Below are 18,364 nucleotides of genomic sequence, written 5' to 3'. Positions count from 1 at the left end.
AGTCACCTCTGATCCAGAAAACTACGTTTGTAATATGTTCGTGCATAAGAGCATATACGTTCATGGATCTTCGTTGTCCAAGTCAATAATGCATCTAGTAAATCCTAACACTTTTGAGATTTAATTTTAAGGCTAAATAGAAAACCTTATCTGAATTTTGCTAAGATTTAAAAAGCTTTTAACTTTGGAGCTACCATTAACCGTTTTGCCTTGCTTTAAATCTGATTTCTCTAATGTATTCATGTGTCATCTACCCATTCTAAACTGTTTTATTCTGCAGTGTGACAGATTTAGAGTAACTTGGGAAAGCACACTAGTGCTGTAGTTTTACATGCTTTGAAAGATCTGTATATAGGTTAATGGTGCCAGTATCCGAATTAACAATTCGTTAACTGAGGATGCCTAAAATATATAGAATTGTAGAATAGCTTGGGTTGGAAGGGACCTTTAAAGGTCATCAAGTCTGACCCCCCTGAAATAAGCAGTGACATCTTCAATTAGATCAGGCTGGTCAGGGCGCCATCCAGCCTGACCTTGAACATTTCCATGGATGGGGCACCTACCACCTCTCTGGGCAGCCTGTTCCAGTGTTTCAGCACCCTCATTGTAAAAAATTGCTTCTTAATATCTAGTCTAAATCTACCCTCTTTTGGTTTAAAACCATTGCCCCTTGTCATATCGCAACAGGCCCTGCTGAAAAGTCTCTCCACATCTTTATAGGCCCCCTTTAAGTACTGGAAGGCTGCAATAAGGTCTTCCTGGAGCCTTCTCTTCTCCAGGCTGAACGACCCTAACTCTCTCACGTGTGAAGACGCATTGTTTTTTCTGTTCCTTGTTCTGTGCCTCACTGAGAAAACTCCTGCTGGAAAACAGAAAGATTTTCCTCTAATTGTTTTCATTTTGTTTTTCAAAACCTGCCTTTTCTGGTGGAAGCATGGACAGAATTTATTGACAGGGTGCAATAGCAGCACACAGCACAGAAACAGAGATGAGCCAAAGCACCTCTTCATTCTAATAGCTCTTAAAAGCAATAACCCAGCAGTTCCCCGAAGCTTTTATCCAATTCAGAATCCCCAGAGCTCCTCTTTCCAGCTGTGGGGGTACTGAGATCATATATGTGGATAACTGATTGCTCTGGAGCCATCTTGTTCCTGCAGTTCTATGAGTGAGTCTCAGTGAAGCCGTGGTCTGGCCTCCCCTCTGTAGGTCCCTCTGTGTGAAAAGAGCAGAAAATGATTTAGGAATTTCTATTAGTTTATGCTTTAGAGAGGAGAGACTTTCTGCATTGCAGGCAAAGTAAATGCAGAAGCTAATATTAAACAGAAATGCTTTGGAAGCCCAGTAAATACATGGGTATAATAAGCATGTGCATTCTGTCTGTGTCCATGTGCTGCCCTTTTTCCCAGTGGTGGTGAGGATGCCAGCTTCTCAATTCACCCCTGAATCACTGGTGCTACTAACCCTCTGTGTGACAATGTTGGACACATAACAATCACCTTTTTTACCCTTAATACTACTTTTAAAGATTAAGTCTTTAACGAAGTTACAAAAAATTAGGGTTAAATAATGAGCTCTGTGCTGCCACAGTTGGTCCTACTGGAGCCCTCGCCTAATTTAAAGCTATGTAGTTTTGCCAGTGTCCTATATAATCTTTCCAGATTTCTTCTGTTGCTGTTTCTAGTTGAACTTCATCATATTGGTGTTTCTGTAAAGTCTCAGTTTACCATCATAATTATACATGCCTGTAGCATATATTTACCACAATATATGTGATAGAAGACATGAGCTATAGTTTCTCTGTGTTTAATATGTTTTAACTCACAGATAGCTGGCATTTTGCAGAATCTGAATCTCAGATGCAGTAGCACACTGTTCTTGAAGAAGAGGAAGAAGGATATGCTGATCAGTTCTCATATTTCAGAATTAGGGCTGAATCTGAAATACGTCTTTTGTTCTATATGTCTGATGCGTGGTCAAGTCTGGAAATTATACAAGAAAGTATAGATATTTTGGGACTAAATATTTCACAAGTGTAATTTACATTTTCCCCTCATTCACACTGTCTTTTACCCAGGCAAAAGATAATTCTTTAAACCTAGTGGTCTGCCTTGAAGTCCCCTTTCATATGCTTCTGGTATATGCCTTCATACTGCTAAAGTTCCTTTGATCTCCTTTTGGCCATTTTCCAGACTATCTTTTACATTTTTTGTGAATATTCCATACCAGCCTTAATTCCTGCCAGAAGGCAACTGTTCCATCTCTGTTCAGGGCCTAAAGCTTTAAATTCTCCACGTCTCTCTGGAAGTAATACTCTGCTCAGACAGAGGAGAAAGTCAGGAATATGTAGATCCAAGCTGTGGTGGGAGGGAAATAAGAAGATGGAACTACAGTCATTCCTTCCTTGACTACAATTGTTCTTTTGCCATGTGCTGTTTCACTTGACTGTAGTGATCCTGGGCTTTTATTTGCAATCCTCTCTACTTTTCAAGGTCCAGAAATCTTTATCTAGGGAAAAAAAAGGAAATCCAGCCAGAATTGTAATGCGTGTGGCACTCTTTGCCAAGTTCTTTCTGCTCTCTGTACTTATGTTCATTGGATCTTGAGAGGGCGAGGTCTGGAACTGCCTATCAGTACCATCAGTACTGTCATTAAAGGACTTGGATGTGACTCAAAATCATCTTGGACCTGGAGTTAGTTATTTATCTGTCTATCATCCTCATCTCACATGCAAGCGGAGGGTCTTCTTGGAATTTTTAAGAGTCCCTACTTCTACACCATTCTACTGAAAAGCAATGTCTGACTTTGGAAGGAGGCCCGACAGGCTTCCTAGGTAAGGTCCCAGTTAAATAAGTTAGTATCAACAGAGATGTCTGAAGAATTTTCATCAATGACCTGGATGAGGGAACTGAGTGCACCCTCAGCAAGTTTGCTGATGACACAAAACTGGGAGGAGTGGCTGACACACCAGAGGACTGTGCTGCCATTCAGCGAGACCTGGAGAGGCTGGAGAGTTGGGCGGGGAGAAACTTGATGAAATTTAACAAGGGCAAGTGTAGAGTCTTGCATCTGGGGAAGAACAACCCCATGTACCAGTACAGGTTGGGGGTCGACCTGCTGGAAAGTAGTGAAGGGGAAAGGGACCTGGGGGTCCTGGTGGATAGGAGGATGACCATGAGCCAGCAATGTGCTCTTGTGGCCAAGAAGGCAAATGGCATCTTAGGGTGCATTAGAAAGGGAGTGGTTAGTAGGTCAAGAGAGGTTCTCCTCCCCCTCTACTCAGCCTTGGTGAGGCCGCATCTGGAATATTGCGTCCAGTTCTGGGCCCCTCTGTTCAAGAAGGACAGGGAATTGCTTGAAGGAGTCCAGCGCAGAGCCACAAAGATGATTAAGGGAGTGGAACATCTCCCTTATGAGGAGAGGCTGAGGGAGCTGGGTCTCTTTAGCTTGGAGAAGAGGAGACTGAGGGGTGACCTCATCAATGTTTACAAATATGTGAAGGGTAGGTGTCAGGATGATGGAGCTAGGCTTTTTTCAGTGATATCCAGTGATAGGACAAGGGGCAATGGGTGTAAACTGGAACATAGGAAGTTCCACGTTAACATCAGGAAGAACTTCTTTACTGTAAGAGTGACAGAGCACTGGAACAGGTTGCCCAGGGGGGTTGTGGAGTCTCCTACACTGGAGATATTCAAGGCCCGCCTGGACAAGTTCCTGTGTGATGTACTGTAGGTTACCCTGCTCTTGCAGGGGGGTTGGACTAGATGATCTTTTGAGGTCCCTTCCAACCCTTGGGATTCTGTGATTCTGTGATTCTGTGAATGGGGTCAGGATTTTACCAAGGGAGTTTTACCTGATTTTACCATGGGAAAGGCTAGAGGTGTTTCCTTTTTCAGGTTTACCACTATGCTCTAGAACTGGAACTGACTGGAAATAATGAAATTTGTATGAAGGTTTTAAGAACTGGAATGTACTACTGATTGTTTTAGGACACTAAGATCTGCGTTTCCATCAAAGAGCAGCAATTTCTTCTTTAAAATCCTGACAGGTTGTTACAGCCTTCATGTAATTATGGTTTAGTATCCAACCAAGTCTATTAAGAACCTGCCACTGGCTTGAGTGGGATTGGACCAAGGTGCCTGGCTTTGTATTGCTGTATTCTATATATATATTGTAAGTCCATAAAAATATGTCTGTATATACAAGCCGCATATTTTATTTGTGTTTTAAGCGTCCTGATTTTAATCTTTACATCTATTTTTCCGGATTACTTTTTACAGTAAGCTTAGTTACTTTTGTCTTCAGTACTACATTATATACATATAGTATATAACCCCTAATAGTGGAAAAGGTTTCTCTTTTGAAGAGTTTGACTCAGTGCAAGAATGGATAAATAATTACTTATCAAAAACCTTTCAGAGAATCTCAGTGTGCTGAATCTTCAGAGATTCAATGCCATTACTGGTTTTGTTCTTTAGGGCAGAAATAGATAAAGGTGGAAATTTGGCCTAACTGCTGTATTGAGAAACCTTAGCTTCTACAAAGCTTAATTTTTTCTACGCACTGTTAGGAAACATAAGTACATTTTGCAGTTTCTTGAGAAGAAACCTCTGGGAGCTGAGATGATGTGCATTTGTTAAAGGTATTATTTTTCTTCGGGTTTACTACATTCCTGCTCACCAGCGAACTGTATATTTAGCCTATCAAAAAATTATTCTTTAACCAAAAGAACAGATTTTCCATAGTTACTACAGCCATTTATGGTTATCATTTTGTTCCTTTGCATAATAGGTTGGGAAATCTATCTGGAATTTCTCACACTTAATAGAAGTTGTTAAATTAGGATACTATTAAAGTTATCCTGTTGAATGTTGTGATCTTAATACTGTCCTTGCAAGTTTCCTTAAGAACTTAATACATTCAAATTTATGATAACCTGGGTACAAACCCATTTGTTTTAATTTGACCTCTTTGCTTACTCCTTTATGATTTACCCTTGCTGCATATTGTTTTCTTGTAAATATTGTTGTATGTCTTCATGTGGAACAAAGCTATTGTCCAGATTTTCTCTTTGAGGTAATGTTGCTGCAGGCTACTTTTTAACTTCCTGAAATTCAGACTAATTGTAGTTCAGGTTTTAATTCTGTGTCTGTTTCTTCTTTTCAAGAATATACTGCCTGGACACATTATCAGTTTGTTATTTAATGGGCTGAAATATGTGTCTAAGTTGTATTAATTTATGTTGCAGGAGGATTCAAATTAATGCTAACCAGAAGATCTTTCAGTGGATGAGTAGCATGAAAGGTATAATTAAATGTCTCTGAAAAAAATTACAGGATACTTCCCGAATGTCAGTAACACGGTTTCAGACCTGAAATAAATTTGTTACAGTTATTTTTCAGGGGTATCACTACCAGAACTTCAGAAAATGTGCATGTCTTAGGAAAATAGTAATTTCCTCTGATCGGTATTTTTGGGTTTGTACTTGTTAGTTTCATATTGTCCCCCTAAATTATGCTTTTACAGCTTCCAAAAAGTTCATACTGTGACAGTGTAATACTGACACAGTGGGGGTTTATGCTATATGCAGAACATTTAGGTAAATACTTAAGCTGATGAGGTGTTTTCCTGTAATCATGATAACTGTTAAGAGCATTCCGGAGTTTTTTGGTTGAGATTAGTCAACCTCAAAGATTAGTCCACAATCAAGGAGTAGACTATAGCTGAAGAATTACCACAGTTGCATTATTGGGAAGAAATTGTTTGTCCAATGCAGAATTAGTCTTTTCAATTAATCAGTCTTAAAAGATGTGGTTAACTTTAGCATAACCTGATTCAGTCACTTGTGGGAGTCTATCAACCTCTTGTGGTCAACTCCAGTAAGCTGAGCAGAGATGAGTTGCCTTTTCTAGCTCTGGATATCTGAAGCACACTTCTTGGTGCACATGTTGTATCTTTGTGCTTTGTTTGGGTTGTTAGTGACAAATCTTGGGGCATGGTGATCCAGCCCTTTGGAACAGGCATTTGTTTGCTTAATCTGTCGTATGACATTGCATTGGACACTCAAAGCTTCTTAGTTTATCTCTCTGAAAGTATCATGGCAGACAAGCAAGGAGTGGAGGCTTAGCAAAGGGATTTTGCTCTGCAGAACACCAGAATGGTTCATGTCTCATAAACTGACATTTTGTAGAAGTACAGAATCGGTGTATATGGGGCAGGGCCTCTGCAACTCTGTGGTCCAGTGAACTATTGGAAGCACAACCTTGCCAAAACAGTAGATCAGGTCAGCTGTGGATTTGTATGGTAGGGTCTTGAAAACCAACATGGGTGGAGATGCCACAACCTCTTTGGATAACCTTTCCAGTTCTGCACTGCCCTCCTAGAGAAAAAGCTGTTCTAAGTAGCCAGTCTGAACCTCTCAAGCTGCCTGACAGTTGCTTTTGACCTTACAATGTCATGCACTACTACCAAGAAGTGTTTGGCTCCACTGTCTCTGCAATCCCTGTCAAGTACCTGTGAACTGCTATTGAATTGCCCTCAGCCTTCTCTTACCAGCTTCAACAAGCCCACCTCCCTCAGTCTCTCCAAACTTCCTAACGCACCTGACCAACTTCATAGGTGCTTAGGACTTTGCTGGATTTGTCCAATTTTTCTGCTTCACCTGGTGGGAGGAAAAGTTAGGAGCTGGACACAGTGTTTGAAATGCAACCTCATCAATACTGAGCAGTGATAGACCTCTTTCTGCTGGCTGTTTGTTTGGTAGCAATAGCCCAGCACGTGGTTTGCTGAGATGAACACACTGTTTGCTCACACTCGGTCTAGCATCCTGGATGACCTAAGGTGGTCTTTCCAGCCAGGCTGCCACATTGCCACTTGCTTTTCAGCCAGATGTGTGGAGCTCTTCCGCCCCTAGTGCAGAATTTTGCACTTCTTACGGAACCTCCTGAAGTTTCTTGGGGTCCAGCCAGATTCTCACAGATGGCATTTTTTTTTTTCCTGTGGCTTCACAGCCATTTCTTGTCCTCCCTTAGTTTGTAATTGAGAGGTGAAACACTGAGTTTGTATCACTATGGATGTTTCTAGATTGGCAATGTCTTGCAGTCCACAGTGCCCAGTGAATATATACTAAGCATGGATGATACCAAATTGAATTTTCTTGTTTTTTTTTTCATGAGTCAATGTCAGTTTTTGGCTAACACCAGCTGACAGGGTTGTTTGAAATACCAGAGAGCCTTCCTTAGACATTTCTGCTTCTCAAAAGACTCGTTGACTCTTTTCTTTTCATGTCATTTTTATCCAATACCTCAAATGTCAACAGTGGGAATTGCATTTAGTGTGCAGTGGACTTGAAAGAAATCAATATTCTTTTAGCTTGCATAAAAAAATCCTAGGTCCTCAGGGATCGGTGTTGGGACCGGTCTTGTTTAACATCTTCAACGCTGACATGGACGGAGGGATTGAGTGTGCCCTCAGCAAGTTTGCCAATGACACCAAGCTGTGTGGTCCGGTTGATACGCTGGAGGGAAGGGATGCCATCCAGAGGGACCTTGACACGCTTGTGAGGTGGGCTGATGCCAACCTTATGAAGTTCAACCATGCCAAGTGCAAGGTCCTACACCTGGGTTGGAGCAATCTCAGGCACAGCTACAGACTGGGCAAAGAAGACATTCAGAGCGGCCCTGCAGAGAAGGACTTGTGGGTGCTGGTCAATGAGAAAATGAACATGAGCCGGCTTCAGTGTGCGCTCGCAGCCCAGAAAGCCAACCGTATCCTGGGCTGCATCAAAAGGAGCGTGACCAGCAGGTCGAAGGAGGTGATCCTGCCCCTCTGCTCTGCTCTTGTGAGACCTCACGTGGAGTATTGTGTGCAGTTCTGGTGTCCTCAACATAAAAAGGACATGGAACTGCTGGAACAAGTCCAGAGGAGGGCCACGAGGATGATGAGGGGACTGGAGCACCTCCCATATGAAGATAGGCTGAGGAAATTGTGTCTGTTCAGCCTGGAGAAGAGAAGGCTGCGTGGAGACCTCATAGCAGCCTTCCAGTACCTGAAGGGGGCCTGTAGAGATGCTGGGAAGGGACTCTTCGTCAGGAACTGTAGTGACAGGACAAGGGGTAACGGGTTAAAACTGAAGGAGTTAGGACAAAGGAGTTTGCTTTGGTAGATGAGGATTGGGTTAGGGATCAGCTATGCAATCTGGACATCTGTAAATCGATGGGTCCGGATGGAATGCACCCACGGGTGCTGAGGGAGCTGGCGGAGGTCATTGCTAGGCCACTTTCCATCATCTTTGGTAAGTCGTGGGAAACGGGCGAGGTGCCTGAGGATTGGCGGATGGCAAAGGTCACACCAATCTATAAGAAGGGCAAGAAGGAGGACCCGGGTAATTATAGACCGGTCAGCCTTACCTCCATCCCTGGAAAGGTGATGGAACAACTTATTCTTGACTCCATCACTAGGCATATCAAGGATGAGGGGGTCATTAAGAACAGCCAACATGGTTTTATGAGGGGGAAGTCATGTATGACCAACCTTATAGCCTTCTATGAGGAAGTGACTAGGTGGAGGGATGATGGTAGAGCGGTAGATGTAGTTTTTCTTGATTTCAGTAAGGCATTTGATACTGTCTCCCACAGCATCCTCATAGATAAGCTGAGGAAGTGTGGGCTTGACGATCAAGTAGTGAGGTGGATCGAGAACTGGTTGAAAGGAAGAAGGCAGAGAGTTGTGGTCAATGGCGCAGAATCTAGCTGGAGGTCTGTGACTAGTGGAGTCCCTCAGGGGTCGGTGCTGGGACCGGTGCTGTTTAATATTTTCATCAATGACCTGGATGAGGGAACTGAGTGCACCCTCAGCAAGTTTGCTGATGACACAAAACTGGGAGGAGTGGCTGACACACCAGAGGACTGTGCTGCCATTCAGCGAGACCTGGAGAGGCTGGAGAGTTGGGCGGGGAGAAACTTGATGAAATTTAACAAGGGCAAGTGTAGAGTCTTGCATCTGGGGAAGAACAACCCCATGTACCAGTACAGGTTGGGGGTCGACCTGCTGGAAAGTAGTGAAGGGGAAAGGGACCTGGGGGTCCTGGTGGATAGGAGGATGACCATGAGCCAGCAATGTGCTCTTGTGGCCAAGAAGGCAAATGGCATCTTAGGGTGCATTAGAAAGGGAGTGGTTAGTAGGTCAAGAGAGGTTCTCCTCCCCCTCTACTCAGCCTTGGTGAGGCCGCATCTGGAATATTGTGTCCAGTTCTGGGCCCCTCAATTCAAGAAGGACAGGGAATTGCTTGAAGGAGTCCAGCGCAGAGCCACAAAGATGATTAAGGGAGTGGAACATCTCCCTTATGAGGAGAGGCTGAGGGAGCTGGGTCTCTTTAGCTTGGAGAAGAGGAGACTGAGGGGTGACCTCATCAATGTTTACAAATATGTGAAGGGTAGGTGTCAGGATGATGGAGCTAGGCTTTTTTCAGTGATATCCAGTGATAGGACAAGGGGCAATGGGTGTAAACTGGAGCATAGGAAGTTCCATGTTAACATCAGGAAGAACTTCTTTACTGTAAGAGTGACAGAGCACTGGAACAGGTTGCCCAGGGGGGTTGTGGAGTCTCCTACACTGGAGATATTCAAGGCCCGCCTGGACAAGTTCCTGTGTGATGTACTGTAGGTTACCCTGCTCTTGCAGGGGGGTTGGACTAGATGATCTTTTGAGGTCCCTTCCAACCCTTGGGATTCTGTGATTCTGTGAAACAGGGGAAGTTTAGATTGGATATAAGGAGGAAATTCTTTCCTGTTAGGGTGGTGAGGCACTGGAATGGGTTGCCCAGGGGGGTTGTGAGTGCTCCATCCCTGGCAGTGTTCAAGGCCAGGTTGGATAAAGCCTTGGATGACATGGTTTAGTGTGAGGTGTCCCTGCCTATGGCAGGGGGGTTGGAACTAGATGATCTTGAGGTCCTTTCCAACCCTAACTATTCTATGATTCTATGATTCTATGATATAGTATATTGAAACTGTCATTAGTCCTTTTTCTGTTGAGTCCATCTGTTAAAATTCAGGTACTGGCCATGTCATTTCTGGATACTGGAACCTAAGTATGGGTTCTCTGGCAGTGATGACTAACAGGATTCAGCTGTAGGTTCAAATTCCTAGGCTCATTTTTCTTCACTAGGTATATGCAGGCTGGGGAGACCCAGGTGGGATTACAGTCCACAGTGGTACTGTCCTCTCACACGTGCAGGAAATGGGCAAGGTTGTGTTCAACCTGAATGTTGTCACTGGGTGAAGAATGGAGATGAGGAATGCACTACTGCAGTCATAGATTCGTGGATTTATTCTTCTAAAGGGCCACACAGTGGACTTTACACCATTTCTTTTTCCAGCCATGGAGAATGAAAGGTAAGTTTCCTTCATTTCTCAAAGGGAAACGAGCTGTAGAAAACACAATGATTTCCATAGGACTGACAGGACAAATTCTCATGGATCTAATGCAATATGATAATATAATGTAATAGAGCATCCAGGAACTCTATTACAGTCCTTAAATGCGCAATAGGGTCTACCCAATATTTAAACAAGGAAGAAGAGGGGATATTCTAGCTTGGATATGATGGTTGGATGTGAGTTTATGCAAAAAATAGCATGAACTTTCTGTCATGAAAGAGCTTTCTGTTTGAATTGGACTAATCTCTGGAACATATCTTTCTCCTGTGGCAAAATTGTTTTCTTTTTGAATTCCATGAACTATTCTCCCTGACAGTGAAAGTGATCCTACATTTTAGAAATACCCCATATGGTTAAAGTGCCTCTTGAAGTGCTTGGGGTGTGCAGACTGTAGAAGTTTCAGAACAATAGTTAACTTGGGGGGAGAAAATCAGGAGGATGTAAGCAAAGGAAAGGCTCTTTGAAGCGTTTAATGCATCGGGTGCTTGTTTCTGAATGCTTAAGGCTTGTTTTTGAAACAAAAGTAGGTTACCCTGACAGTGTGAAATACTTGCCATTTGGTGTTTTTTGGGGATTACTAAAGCAAACAAAAATCCATACTGTCTGTTGCAGCTCTTGCTTTCAGTTGTAGCTTCCTCCCCATCCCCCAGTTTTAACTTTTACCAGTTTGCATTTGAAGGAGGGTAAACACATTAACAGTTGTGGTTTGGGGTGAAACCTGTTTGCACTAATGCCAGTCCTTCCAAGTGCAGCCTTTTGGTGACTCTGAGAGGGGTTTAGGCAGTATGTAGGTTTTGGTTCTGGTACTCCTCTAGTGTTTGCCAAGCAAAGAAAATGAGCAGATTTACTGTTAGTGCTTAGAATTATCACATCTAATTGTCTTAGAAAGTGAACAGGTCATTGATTTATAGTGCTCAGGACAGAATTAATCGTCCTATTTTTTTGAGCCAACTTGCTGTACCTTGTTTTATATTTAAGTACTAGATTTATTGAATATGGTGCAACATATGTGACCAATTATTATTATTTCTCTTGGAGATACCTCATCCAAATATCTTGGCTAAAGTCAGACTTAAGCCCAAAACATACTTTGTCTGTGTGTTTCGAGCATAAGTCAGTTCTGCCCTAACGAGAGGAGAACAACTGTTTACCGCTACATTTACAGCATATACCCAGCTGATAGATCGAGCTTAAGTGATTGATAAGTTGGGTCTGTTTGTTGGTTTGCTTTTTTTTTTCCCTAATAGAGTTCCTCTGCAATATTTTTCTAATCACTTTCTTGGCTCTTCCACCTGCTTGTTGAAGCTGGTAAGAGAAGGCTGAGGGCAATTCAATAGCAGTTCACAGGTACTTGACAGGGATTGCAGAGACAGTGGAGCCAAACACTTCTTGGTAGTAGTGCATGACATTGTAAGGTCAAAAGCAACTGTCAGGCAGCTTGAGAGGTTCAGACTGGCTACTTAGAACAGCTTTTTCTCTAGGAGGGCAGTGCAGAACTGGAAAGGTTATCCAAAGAGGTTGTGGCATCTCCACCCATGTTGGTTTTCAAGACCCTACCATACAAATCCACAGCTGACCTGATCTACTGTTTTGGCAAGGTTGTGCTTCCAATAGTTCACTGGACCACAGAGTTGCAGAGGCCCTGCCCCATATACACCGATTCTGTACTTCTACAAAATGTCAGTTTATGAGACATGAACCATTCTGGTGTTCTGCAGAGCAAAATCCCTTTGCTAAGCCTCCACTCCTTGCTTGTCTGCCATGATACTTTCAGAGAGATGAACTAAGAAGCTTTGAGTGTCCAATGCAATGCGAGGGTCTACAGATACATGTTCAATGCTTTTCAGCAGCTCTGAATTATATATAAACCTCACATGTATAGGTTTTGTCTTGTCTTCCAGTTCACTTTCAAGATTAATATTGCTGTTGACCAAAGTTAAGCAAATGTAATGAAGGCTGAAGTGTTTCCAAATAATCATTGGAAATTGTTCCTGCCTGTTGTCGTGGTTTAAACCCAACCACAAACCTCGTCCACTCACTCCCCCCCTTCTTGCCCTCCCCCTGCTCCTGGAGGGACGGAGAGGAGAATCGAAAAGAATGCAACTCCCACGGGTTGAGATAAGAACAGTTTAGTAACTAAGGTATAACACAAATCACTGCTGCTGCCACCAATAATAACAGTGCTAAAGGAAATAACAAGAGGAAAGAATACAACACCTCAACACCAGTTGACCAATAACTCGCCCCACTCCCCCCAGCAGAGCACCGACCGATACCTCCTCCAACCCTGCAGTCCCTCTAGCCCTTCCAGGTCACTCCAAGTTACATCCTGGGCATGACGTGCTGTGGTATGGAATACCTCTTTGGCTAGTTTGGGTCAGGTGTCCTGTCTCCGCTTCCTCCCGGCCTCCCCTCCTCCCTGGCAGAGCATGAGGCTCAGAAAGTCCTTGGCCAGACCAAACATTCGAGCAGCAACTGAAAACATCAGCGTTATCAGCACTGTTCCCAGGCCAAAAGATCAAAACACAGCACTGTACTAGCTCCTAAGAAGGAGTAAAATGACTGCTGCTGCTCAACCCAGGACACCTGTGAACATCAGTACTCAGCGTATGCTCCTACCAGAATAAAGTAGTTGATCATTAGCTTCCAATCCTCTGTGTCTAAACTTGACATTCCCTTCAACAAAAAATATCGTGGTTCTCCTGAAAGATACACAGGAATCACTTTTGGAAGCAAACATGCTTGTTTTAGTAAGGCTTTAGGGAATTGCTTTTGAAATTGTAAGACATTGTAATCACCACCACACTCAAAAGTATGAATTATGTATTTCAGATAGAGGGTTTTTTCCTCTTTTTTTTTTTTAAAGGACTATGCTTTTGGTATCTACAAGTAATTTCTACGTGTCACACTGAAAGTGGTGGCTGAAATCCATTGTCCTAGCTGGAAACAATGAGGATAATGGAAAGTTTCCTTTTTTACTTTAAAAGTTGTTTTTGCTAGGATCAGTTCTTGAGGTAATTCTATTTAGATTAATGTGGAAGTAAAATGTTGTGCCTTTATGGAATGGGTGGGACAGAAGAAGTAAAAAGGACTGTTCCTCTGTTAGGAAATTTGTATGGTAATTGTTTCTGTAAAGGAATGATATAAAAAGGAGACTAAGAAACTTGTCATTGTGAAAGGGAGGTAGAAGGGAGAGAATTACCCAATGGCAAGAACTTGCTTGTGTCAGAGTTGAGAGACTTATTTAAGCATGATTTCCCATTTATTTTACTCAGGCTCTTTAGTTGATTCTCAGTGGTCCTATCCCAGCTCGCTGTATAGGTAACTGGCAAGAGCACCATCAACTCATGAAACAAAGAATCCAGCTTGCTGGCTGGGCAGACAAATGGAGCTCCACAGAAGATGTGAAAGTAACCCAAATACTTGAGTAGAAGATGGGAGTTCTTCAGCACACCCCTAAATGTACTTGTTGAAAGCAGGCATTGTCAAATTCACTTCTTTTTCCTTTACTTATATTGTGGGAGATGCTCACTGCAGCCCTGGAAATTAAGTCCTCTATTTCTCCACAGGACAGGTATAGCAAAGGGCAGCAGCAATGCAAGCTTCCCCACATTGTCCTGCCAATGCTCCTCAACCCAGTTCTGAAGAGGTCACTTCTGGAGGTGAGTGGGTGGAGGAGTCTCTGTCCATGCAGTGACTGCTGCCAGGCAGTGGTTCCTGCAGGACAGGCTGCTGGACAGAGACCGACCCCTTGTCTTGAATGAACTACCGGTCTTGAACAGATAACCAGTTTATGTTTTGTAAAGCGTCGAGGGCTGGATTCACTGAGGTTGCATTATCCTGCTTGACTGATCTCACGGTTTGATATTTCTTTGTGGTTGGGTGGCACCTTTGCATCTTTATTTTCTTTTTGCACTGTTTTATTTTCAGAGACGTTGTCAATGCTTGATGTACACGTCTACAACGTAGCATGCGAATCACTGAATGCAGTCTGGTATAAATGTGAATCAGAAAAACGGCCTTGTGTGCAAGAGGAGCTTTAGAGGACTACACCAGGAGGCATGCTTTGAAATGCACTAGAAATTGATAAGATAGTGAATGTTGGTTTGCAGTATCTAAATGAACTATGAGGTTTCTGTTGTAAAGCCGTATCTTCACATTTTCTTTTTTTGTAATTACTATGTAATTTAGATATTAACACCAATTAAGCTGGTAAATTCATGTTCTTTTTTAGATTAATTTACAATTAATGAAATCTGCCTATCTAAAGTTAGACATGCAATATTCTACGCTATATGAAAGTAATGGCTATGTATTGCTGTTACAATAGATAGTTGTCATCTAAACCAGAAAATATGTGATGAAGCACAAGAGAGGAGTTAATGTCACTGAAGGGAGTTTTCACAACAAAACTAGTGAATGCTCACAAATTTTTGGCAAATGAATCCTCATATACATACCTGGATTTATGTAAGTACTCTACAGACTTCAAATACAGTGATGAGTGTTTTGTTTTAATCTAAATTTACGTCCCTTAAGTATAGAAATACAATTGAGAAAATGGAAATGAAGGCTTGTCAAGGCTCTTAGGTTATGATGAATTGCTTTCATAGCTTCAGATGCTATGTGAAGGATTTGCAGCCACTTGATTGTCAATTGTATTTGAGGCCCATAAGCCTGTTTAACTCTGCTTCTGTGGTTGTTTGTAGACAGGTATGATAACAAGAGAACATAGTACAATTTGATAGTTGTCTAAATTTACCAATATTCATGACTGTTTCCAGAAGATCTAGAATAAGAAGGGTTAATTTTCATAACTAGAATAGAATTCCAAAGAGATTTCTTACCTTTTTTACTTTAGAGGATGTGAATCAGAATAGTATTCACTCCATATACAGCTAAAACAGTTCCTGACTTCTCTTTTTGTCAGGCTAGCAAAAGATACCGGATTTGGTTCATAATTAAAATGAGTAACCGAGTTAAACTGGGAAGTAGTTTGGGGCTTATCCATAAATTCATTTTAAGTGAAGACAGTTTGAGTATCGTCACGACAGCACACACCATTAGATAGTATAATATTAGGTATATTTACTAATAAGTCACCTTACTTAATGTTTGCATGGTGCCAATAAATGACGTGGATCTGATTTTTCAGCTCATTTGAATGCAGTGCAGATTGTTAACCTCTTACTGTTGCTGACAAAGCTGTGGAGAGGTCCAGAGTTGGACTCTGGAATTTGAGCTCAAACCTACTTCTATGCCATGTAAACCTTTGAAGATAATTATATCCTTATCACAATTAAGCGGTTCTTATAATAGACTTAATTTTAAATTCAAGTACAAAAATACAGTTTAATCGTTGTCAGTATGAGCACAAAAGAATGGTCAAAGAGACCGTTTTCTTCACGCTGTGTTTTATTCATACTGCATTTACCTTTCTGTCTCTGCATATGACTTCAATGAATTCTAACTAATACAGAGTCTGATTTTTCTGCATGTTTACATTGAATAGTGGTGATCTAAAGGAGCAGACTTGTAAAACGACGTAGTATCTAGAGCATCCCAGAGCAGGATAAACCTCATGACCTTGATCCTGGAGTCCTAGCTTGTATAAGTAATTCTGTTGATTCCACTGTGACTGACCATATAAGAAAAGGCTTCAGTGTTACAGATCTCTATCTTAAGAGCTTCAGTTTTATTGCCTTTTTCTTACCTCCAGTTATATGCTAGTGATTGTATACTCTTGCTGGTTATGTCCAAGGATTGACAGTGGACAGAAGTTAAACTAGTCCTTGGAGAGGATATATAACTATCTTTCCTAAATTATAGTGAATTGGTTTGAGGCTTCAGGCTGAAGTCACAAACTCGTTTTTCTCACTGACCACTACATAACAGTGGAGTTCAAAGGGACATATCCAGAATTTTGGGTCACGTGTTGGAGGCACAGGTTGCAAACAAGGATTAAGAAAACTGTTCAAGTTCACACTGAATAGTGTGTGACCATGCCCAGGCGCAGTTGGGAAACCTCCATGCTAAATCTTATTTTTTCCCTTTTGTCTTTCTGTCTGCGAAGATAATACAGATCTGTATTTACATGTAAATGATCCAGAGGGGATTCCCAGTCTTCTGGAGGCATCTTCTGAAGGGCGTTTCCCTAGCAGGTTTGGAACTAGGGTGGAGTATGTCAGGCTGTGTGTGATGATATGGAAGGAGCTGTGTAATGTTAGATTATTCAAAATGAAGCATTTGCTTGATGTATGTTAAAAATGTTTCATGTGTCAGCACCAGACTTCTAAAAATAAATGGCTGAGATGCAGCAGAAGGAAATTCCTTCTCATCAAACCTTTTCACTGGCATCTGTAAGTAAAAGGGAGACTAAAGTGCCAAAGCTATCAAGAACAAAACCTCCTTTGCTCAGATATCAGGCTGTGCAACTGATTTCATAGATTCATTAGGTAGTTATCATAGGCTCCTAACATGTTACTATTTAGTATTATTGTGATTGTGGGAAGGAATTTGTCACCTGTCTCTCCAGGTTTCATGAAGGATGAGGCTTTTATCCTCCATTATAATCTAGGTTCTCAGTTTTGATCCAGCCAAGTTCATAAGTGACCAGGTTATCATTATCAATCAGCAGCTGTTTAACAGTGTATATGAAAAATGTTTGTTATATATTTAGTTCCCAGTCATCTGCAGCATTATTATGCCATCCATAAAGGTTCAGGTGTTGCCACACATGGAACTCATTGCAGAATCATTGCCAATGCTGTGAACTCTTACAGGGCAGGAAATGCGTTTTTTCTATTTGCCCACAGAAACCCAAAGCTGCTTGAGACTTTGGATACTCCTGTAATGCAGATAATAAGGAAATATGTATTTGTAGCTGTCTCTGTGCAAGGAACAAACAAGCAAATAGTGCCCAAATCCCACAATAACAGTTTCACCCATTTAATTATTTTGAGCACGTAGAAAATTGAAGTCCATTGAAATTGCTTTCGAGAGTGTCACCTTTAATCTTGTAGCAGGTTATTTGAACTCAGATGTCGAAGACAGTTTTAACAGTCAAAATACTGCAAACCCAGGTTGAGATATGCAGACAAAAATGAAAAGGTGATACAGAATGTAAATCCTCCTTCAGGGGCCTCATGCGAATGCCATCTGATAATCATCGCCACAAATACAATACAGGTACCTGTCTTCCTTTGCAGTCCATAAAAGCATAACTCACAAATGAGTTTTCATAAAGTCAAACTGTCAGATCAACCATGAAACCGCATTTAAAGTGGTTTTTGTTTTGTCATTATTCTTAGGGAGGTTAGTGAAACCTAACAGCTCAAGAGTATTGAGGTTGATAGAATCTAAAAAAGCAGAGTTTTCTGCTTTAGTATGCAGCAAATTGAAAGTTCGCAGAATAAATACTGAGACCCTGTAACTGTGAGATTTTCTGGGGCGAAGAGAAGTTTGCTCTTAAATACTGTTTGCAGTTTCATTCTTAGGCTCATCTACTGTGCATTTGGAGTTGATGGAGAATTTCTCCTGTGCTTTAATTGCCGTTGCACCAGGAAGTGTGGATTTTTGTAGATGTTCTTTTGCTCGATCAAATAATTTGGGCTTTTCCAGGGAGATGAAACAAATCAGGAAATGTGTTCATGTGTTCTGTTTTGAAGTACTTCAGAATGTGCTTCAGGAAAAAGAAAACTCTTTTTTGTAAAGGACAGAAGCATCTTAAGAAGCACTTTAATAACATTTAAGAGATTGGTTAAAATTTAGCTGTAATGAAAAAAACAGTGATTAAATTCCAAGGAAATGGATCTGAAATTCCAGGTAAAAGGAAAAATAAATATTGGGATGTTAGCTGGAATCTGAGAGCAAAGATGGCTGCAATTTAGACAGTTTGATGTAATATTGTCTACCAGATCCTATCTGTGGAG

General features: G+C 41.6%; 1 protein-coding gene across 6 annotated transcripts in view; it reads left to right on the top strand.

Moving 5' to 3' along the window:
• Window positions 1–18,364, top strand: part of PPP2R2C (protein phosphatase 2 regulatory subunit Bgamma) — a 210,212-nt gene that overhangs the window by 70,783 nt on the left and 121,065 nt on the right. The window contains exons 2-3 of one of the 6 annotated variants that reach the window (XM_065659679.1): window positions 5,246–5,301; window positions 14,003–14,095. The exons of 3 other annotated variants lie outside the window; for them this stretch is intronic. In XM_065659679.1, coding sequence (XP_065515751.1) covers window positions 14,029–14,095 — 67 coding nt within the window. In that variant the 5' untranslated portion in view covers window positions 5,246–5,301; window positions 14,003–14,028. Of the gene's footprint in view, window positions 1–5,245; window positions 5,302–13,912; window positions 13,918–14,002; window positions 14,096–18,364 lie in introns of all 6 variants that reach the window. 2 more of the 6 variants (XM_065659714.1, XM_065659687.1) reach the window with 2 other exon arrangements.

This window comes from Lathamus discolor, chromosome 1, assembly GCF_037157495.1.
Source record: "Lathamus discolor isolate bLatDis1 chromosome 1, bLatDis1.hap1, whole genome shotgun sequence".
In the NCBI taxonomy this organism is placed as follows: domain Eukaryota; kingdom Metazoa; phylum Chordata; class Aves; order Psittaciformes; family Psittacidae; genus Lathamus; species Lathamus discolor.
This window is presented reverse-complemented; position numbering and strand designations above follow the sequence as displayed.